The sequence below is a fragment of the Emydura macquarii genome, unplaced genomic scaffold, assembly GCF_026122565.2.
Source record: "Emydura macquarii macquarii isolate MOO-44397 ecotype Brisbane River unplaced genomic scaffold, CSIRO-AGI_Emac_v2 contig_2688, whole genome shotgun sequence".
Taxonomy (NCBI): domain Eukaryota; kingdom Metazoa; phylum Chordata; order Testudines; family Chelidae; genus Emydura; species Emydura macquarii.
Window position 1 is genome coordinate 1 of NW_027132825.1, and position 7740 is coordinate 7740.

Consider the following 7740-nt stretch of genomic DNA (forward strand, 5'->3'; position numbering starts at 1 on the left):
GATTTATGAGTTGGTCAAAGAGCCAAACTCTGTAAGAACTTCAGCAAAGTCTCTGTGATGTTTGTTCTCTCTTGTCTTATCTTGGGTTAGTGGCGGAGGATTAGAGATGAAGCCACTCAGAAGACTTCATTCTGCAATGTAGAAATAGAAAGGATTATCATACACTGGCCTCTGGGAGATGAACTGGGACTCTAATTTGACTAGAGTGGTTTGTTTTTTCTGATGGAAAATTTCTAAGAAACGAGCATTTGTTTTCCTCAAAATTTTCACTGCAAAATTTTAATGACATTTTCCCTTCTGGCCAAACATTTCTGGTTAGCCAATGAAAAAAGATTTTTAGGGGGGGATGAAAGCAGACACGGTCTGTGGAAGTTTTCATTTACTCGAAAACCCGATTTTCCTTCAAAAGACATTTCAATGGAAAATTTTTGACAGCCCTCAATAGGGAAGTCAGGAAGCCAGGGTTTCATTCTCAGTACTTACACTGCATCCCTGATATGTGATTGCATAAGATGTTGCACCCAATAATATCCACACATCAGCTAAATCTCATACAGTACATCAAGTAATAAAGAAGGAACAGTGCGTACTATAATTAAGGCCAGTCCACAACGGCTTCTTGTAAATAGATCCTGTCAGACTAACTGGATATCATTTTGGGATGAGATTACAAGTTTGGATGTAATAGACTTCAACTTCAATAAGGCATTTGCCTTGGTACCGCAAGACACTTTGATTAAAAAACTGGAAAGATATAAAATCAGCAGAGCAAACGTGAAATGGATTTACAGCTTGCTCACTGCTAGGTGTCAAAATGTAATTGTTAATGAGAAATGATCTCTGAGCAGGTGTATTTCCAGTAGGGTGCTGCAGGGATCAGTTCTTGGCCCTCCACTATTTAACGTTTTAATTAGTGATCGATAAGAAAACATAAAATCATCCCTGATAAGGTTTGCAGATCACACAAAAATTGGGGGGGTGGTAAATAAAGAAGAGGCGAGGTCTCTGATATAGAGCAATATGGGTATCTTGATAAGCTGAATGCAAGCAAACAATACATGTTTTAACGTGGTTAAAGGTAATATAAGAACAAAGATTATCAGCCAAAATTACAGGGTGGGGGACTCTATGCTGGGAAGCAGCGACTCTGAAAAAGGTTTGGCGGCCAGGATGGATAATCAGTTGAACGTGAGCTCCCACTGAGATGCTGTGGCTAAAAAGTTAATCCATAAAGCGGGAATTTCAGGTAGGAGCAGATGAATTTATTTTCAATCTCGGTTTGGAACTGGTGTGACGGCTGCTGGAATACTGTGTCCAGATCTTGTGCTCACAGTTCAAGAAGGATGTTGATAAATTGGAGAAGGTATAGAAAAGAGCCACATGAATGGTTAAAGGACTAGAAAACATGCCTGATAATGATAGACTCAAAGAGCTCAAACTATTTGACTTAACAAAAAGAAGGTTAAGGGTTGACTTGATCACAGACTGGAAGTTCCTACATGGGGAACAAATATTTATAACGAATTCTTCAGTCTGGCAGGAAGTTGAAGCTAGGAAAATTCAATTTGGAAGTAAGGGGTTAATTTTTACAGTGAGAGTAATTAATCACCGGAACAACTTAGCAAGCCTAGTCGTGAATGCATTGTCACTGGCAATTTTCAAATCAACACCAGATATTTTTTCTAAAAGATCCGCTCCAGGAATTATTTTAGGGACGCTTTATGGCCTGTTTTATGTGGGAGGTCAGACTAGATGATCACAATCTTCCCTTCTGGCTTTGGAATCTATGAATTTATGTATGTACGTATTGATGTTTTCCCCGGTTCCAGGATTGCTCTATCGCTGTATATCTGTAAATGGTGAATAGATCAGCTGCTCGTGGATTGCGCTCAGGTATATGCAACATAAATCCTTGCTTTTCTAGGACCAATAAAATGCACAGTAGTGACTTCTTCTGTGAGCTCTTTGTCCGTGCGCAGCAACTGAGGGGGGTCAAATGAGGGCATTTCTCATTATTTCACAGATGGGGAAAAAGAGGCTGAGGGATGGGTTTGAGTAACACATGGAGACTCACGCAGTGCAGGAAGCATTTGGGAAAGGCTGAACTAGCGTGCTGGTCTCCAGCCTTCCATCACTGTACTTCAGCCAGGAGACAATCCTGACTTAGGAAATTGTGTTATATTATCTAGGGAAGTTGTGAAATTCTGTTGAGATCAGATATCCCCAGGGTGATGGGGAGCTGACGGTGGAGTACAAAACACATCCCTTCATCTGCTCAATTTAAGCTGCAGTTCATAAACAAGGAAGGTAGGGGCAAAGACAGTTGGAAGGTCGGTGATTGAAAGAGATTCTAACCGATGTGGCAGATTCTCTTTTAAACCAACAACATTTCACACCACTCCATCAGTGTAAGGGGTCCATACAATGGAAATGATTCAAAATGATCACACAGACTTTAAATCCCCTTGGCACTTCTACAGTGGTGAAAAGTGACCTTCTTGGAAATAAGAATCAGGTATGAAATCTTTCTGTAACAAATATAAATCTAGGTGCGGGAAAAGCAAAATATACCACCTTACAAAGCGCTGGAGAGAAAGATATTGTGAATGAAGGGAATTTATATTGGCAAACTCCATCAGCAGAGCTGGTAAATTAGATCCACTAGCCAAATACAGCTAGAACTGTAATTTAAAGTAACTGTATAGGGAAATAGCTTCAACTTTCTTCGTAACGTGAGCTACCTGAAAATACCCCCGCCGTTCCAAACTTTGCCTCATTCAAGACCAACCATACCTGTACTGGAAAAATGAATATAACTCATCCTTTGGTTTTAATATAGTTTATCATCCACGAGAAACTAAAAGGAAATAGCATTATTTATAAATTATGTAACTAACCCAGCCAATTGATTCTTTTGCATCAAATAGGTGGACCAAAACAAAAATATTTGAGTTTTGATCAAAAATTTCCGTGCAATTTTTTTTCCAGTTTTCATCGAGAAACCAACCAAAAATGTTCATTGTTAAATCAAAACTTTTCTTTTCAGGGTTCCCAGCCTAGCGGATTCGGGGGAGCAGTAGAGGTCATACATCTTGAGGTAAGTCAGTCTTTTGACACTGTTCCACGTGACATTCTCCTAAGCGAACTAGAGAAATGTGATCTTGATGGAAGTACTATAAAGGGGGTACACAACTCTTTGAAAGACCATATCTAAAGAGTGGTTATCAATGGTTCACTCTCAAACTGGGAGGTTGAATCTAGTGGGGTCCTGCTGGGATTGGAACTTGCCAATATTTTCATTAATGACTTGGATAATGGAGTGGAGAGCATGGTTAATAAAATAGCAGATGACACCAAGCTGGGAGGGATAGCAAGCACTTTGGAGGACAGGATTAGAACTCAAAATGACCCTGACAAATTAGACAGTTGGTCCGTACTCAGACAAATGAAATTCAAGACAGACAAGTGCAAAGTGCTCCACTTAGGAAGGAAAAATCAAATACACATCTACAAAACAAGGGATAAAAGTTTAGACGTTTGTACTGCTGGAAAGGATCTTGGGCTTACAGTGGATCACAGATAGAATATGAGTCAACACTACGATGCAGCTGAATAGGAGGTTAATATCGTTTTGGGGTGTATAAACAGGAGTGTGGCGTGTGAGACTTGGAAGATAATTGTCCCACTCTACGTTGCACAGGTCAGGCCTCAGCTGGGATACTCTGTCCAATTCTGGGAGCCACAATTTAGGAAAGATGAGAACAAACAGGAAAGGTTCCAGCGAAGAGCAGCCAAAATGATAAAAGGTTTAGAAAACATGACCTATGAGCAAAGCGTAAAAAAAACTGGGCACTTTTAGTCTTGAGAAAAGAAGATTTGTGTGAGGGAGAAACTTACAACAGTCTTCAAATAGGTGAGTACCAAGAGGATGGGGATCAACTGTTTTCCACATCCACTGAAGATAGGACAAGAAGTAATGGGCTTAATCTGCAGCAGAGTCGATTTCCGTTAGATCTTAGGAAAAGCTACCTAACAATAAGGGTACGTGAGCTCTGGAACAGGCTTGCAAGGGAGGTTGTAGAATCCCCATTACTGGAGGTATTTGTAAATTGGTTGGACCAGTTGCTGATAACCTAGGGCTACGTGGTCCTGCTACAGCACAAAGAGCTGGACTTAACGACTTCTGCCAGTCTTACATTTCTGCGATTCAGATACTGGAAACTCAATTTGTTTATGAAAATCCCAAATTGTTCTATGAAAATATTTTTGCTAAAGTTTCCATTTCATCAAAGAGAGAGTTTCCATCCAAAATGTTTAAATGGAAACGTTTCCTGGAGCTCTAACAAATTAACCTCTCGAATTTACTGGTTCATGAATTTAGCTCAGGCAGATAGAGAAGTGTAGATGCACATCAATATAAGAACAGCCCTACTGGATCAGCCCAGTGGTACACCTAGCTCACTCTCCTGTCTTCCGAGAGCGGCCAGTGTCAGATGCTTCAGAGAGAAAAAACAGAATAGGGCAATTTTGAGTGATGCATCCCTGTTCTTCAGTCCGAGCTTCTGGCAGCTGGAGGTTTTGGAGTGTTTATATCTGAGATCAGGGCACAGGGCACAGAAGGAGGGATCTGAACTCTTGTGTTCTCTGCCCAGTTCTCTCTCTGATTTGGAGAAATCACGTCCGCTCCCTGACTTAGTTGCCCCTCTTGTACAATGGGAGTAGTGATACTTGCCTAGTCAACCGTTCACCCCACTGTGGTTAAATCAGATCTCTGGCAGGCAGGTGTGTGGTCTGGCTGAATAGAACTACACAAAGAACTACACAAGAATTATTATCTGTAGGAGAAGGATTTCAAACTGAAATACTGAGGCTGGACAATTCAGCTGGGATTTTCAAAGACGCATACGGGAGTTGATCACCCAACTTCCACTGAATGTTACTGAGAGCTGGGTACCTGACTGTCGTAGAAGCCTTTGAAAAAACCAGGCTTCAGTGACAATCACCCATCTATTCTTCACGACCATAAACTGACATCTCTCTCTGAGAGCAATAGCCTTTGCAGAATGTGGCAAAAGTACATGCAATAGTGTGATGGGTTAGAGGTTGTTTCTTAAGCATTTGCATTCAACAGAGCTTGGAACATGATTCGTAAATATTGTTCTGGTCTAGCCCAGATTGCAAGGTTTGACTAGAGATGAGCCCAGGAGAGGAGAATGGAAGAGGGGGGTTGTGATGTGAAAGAGAACCTGGGAAGCCACTGTACTCTACATCTGGGAAATTGCTTCTTTGTTGTTTGTTTCTACTAGTTTGTCTGTCTTGTCTTTTAGGGCTTGTCTACACTTAGCTCCAAGATTCGGTGGCAGTCGACCGGAGTTATGCAAGTTACGCCAAAAAATTGCGTAACTCCCGTCGACTTCTCTGCTTCTGTTTTGTGCGTCGTCTTCACTGCACTGTGCCGATGAGAACCACGTTCCCGTCGACGCAGCGCTACGCCACTTGAGAAGGTGGTCTTAATATGTCGATTTCTGGATCGACTGAGCGGGTCTTCACTGACCGCTCAGTCGATCCAGAGAAATTGATCTGACGGCAGCGAATTTGCCGCCGTCCATGAAGACGTAGCCTTAGATTGTAGGCTTTTTGCAGTAGGGACAGCTTCTATGCAATGTTTTTCCAGTGCCTAGCGCAATGGGCTCCCAACCAGTGGGACATCAAGATTCTACCAGAAGACATGCAAGAAATGATCAACAGAATTGCTAGTTTCTAATGTTGTTTTTTTGTTGCTGAGAATTTAAGGAGGGGTTTTCAAAAGGGACTAAGCAGGGCTGGCCATAAATAAGAATTCCATATTGTGGAAAAGGTCACCGTTTCATATTTGTTTTTGTTCCACTATGGAACAAAATGCCAAATAAGTGCCCCTAGAGAGCTAATTTTTTTTCAGGTTTTTGTTTTAATCAGATAGTCCGTGATGGACCTGAGACACCATCCTGATGGGATTTTCAGTTACACCTAGCGTGTTTCTGTGAAATGTTTCAGTTTTAACAAAACAGTATCTTTCAAAGGAAAACTGCTTTGTGGAATTTTTTTTGACCTGCTGTAGATCTAAGTAACACAAGTCCCATTGAATGTCAGAAGAGTGTAATTTAGGAGTAGAAATCCAGTCAACTTTCAGTGAGACTTGTGCAAAAACACCCACTCTTTCCAGAGCAGAGAGCAAAGTTATCTTCCAAGGTGAGGCATGAAGAGAATGGGCCAAATAATGAGGCTTTCTCACGGGTGGGTGGATTGGGGTTGATGGGCTAGATCATCAAGAGAAAAAAGATATTATAGGGTCAGCCACCAGACTGCATCCTCATGGGCCTTAGAAGAATGGTGAGTGGAGATCTCATCTCTGTTGTGGAGGTAGAAAGATGCACAAGACAGGCCGGCGCAGAGCAGCACCTCTCTTCTCTCCTTTTAGTTTTAGTACCAGATTTCTGGAATCTGCACTTTTGCACATCCCAAAGTGTGTTCACCATGTTGAAATGCCTTATGACCTCTCGTGTCTTGACAGATGGACGTCACGTCTGGGAGAGAAATGAGAAACCTAACCAATGTGCAGGAATTCATTCTCCTGGGCTTTCCCAACAACTGGTATTTCCAGATGTCCCTTATTGTGGTGTGTACCGTGATGTACGTCCTGACGATCGTAGGGAACGTGTCCATCATTGCCCTAGTGAGGACACACCCCCACCTGCGCACCCCCATGTACTTCTTCCTCTGCAATCTTTCCTTCCTGGAGATCTGGTTGACCACAGCATGTGTCCCCAAGGCCATAGGTGTCATGCTGGGCACAAGCCAAACCATCTCTTTCACTGGCTGCCTCCTGCAGTTTTTTTTTCTCCTCTCCATGGGCTCCACAGAATGTTTCCTCCTGGCCGTCATGGCCTATGACCGCTACCTGGCCATATGCCACCCACTGCGCTACAGCTCCCTCATGAACGACACCTTCTCTGCTCAGCTGGCCTTCCTCTCTTGGCTGTGTGGGTTCCTGGCTATCTCTGTGCTGGCAGTACTAATAACCAGGTTGTCTTTCTGTGGCCCTAATGTCATCAATCATTTCATTTGTGACATAGATTCCTGGATAGCCCTCTCCTGCACGGACACGCGTCTCGTTGAGCTGGCAACGTTCATTGACTCATTCATTGTTGTCATGATCTCATGCACCATAACCCTGGTCTCTTACGTTTACATTATCACCACCATCTTGAGAATCCCATCAGCCAAAGGCCGGCAAAAGGCCTTTTCCACTTGCTCTGCCCATCTCACCGTCGTGACTATTTGGTACGGCACCGCCATTTTTCTGTATGTCAAGCCTTCAGCACAGAGCTCACTGGATTTGAACAAAACAATCAACATCTTTAACACCATTATAACTCCGCTATTAAACCCGTTTATTTACACTCTAAGAAACAAAGAGGTGAAGGAAGCCTTGGGAAAGACAGTCAGGGGAATGTTAAGTAGCTTTCAAACACCCTAGATTTAGTAGAAATGTCATCAAAAGGAACAGAACTTGAATTCCAATATCCTAAAGGTCATTGATATAGTTGAATATGAAGCAAAAGGATAAAGTCATAGATTAGTCATAGTCAGTGCATCTGTGATCTGAGTGGTTTCCCTTTTTGCATGATCTCCCATTAAAACAAATAAGGAAAAGTGGCGCAGTTGTTGGTAAGTCCATAGCTGACGACGATAACGCATTGT

General features: G+C 42.4%; 1 protein-coding gene across 1 annotated transcript; it reads left to right on the plus strand.

The window, feature by feature from the left end:
- Nucleotides 1-6550: 6550 nt before the first annotated feature.
- Nucleotides 6551-7516, plus strand: LOC137164734 (olfactory receptor 6F1-like). The gene has a single exon (XM_067565671.1). It carries the CDS (start codon nt 6551-6553, stop codon nt 7514-7516), a length of 966 nt encoding a protein of 321 aa, XP_067421772.1.
- The last annotated feature ends 224 nt before the right edge of the window (nt 7517-7740 follow it).

Excerpts from the sequence above, each read along its gene's own strand:
- LOC137164734 (XM_067565671.1), top strand. The coding sequence starts at position 6,551 with ATGGACGTCACGTCTGGGAGAGAAATGAGAAACCTAACCAATGTGCAG.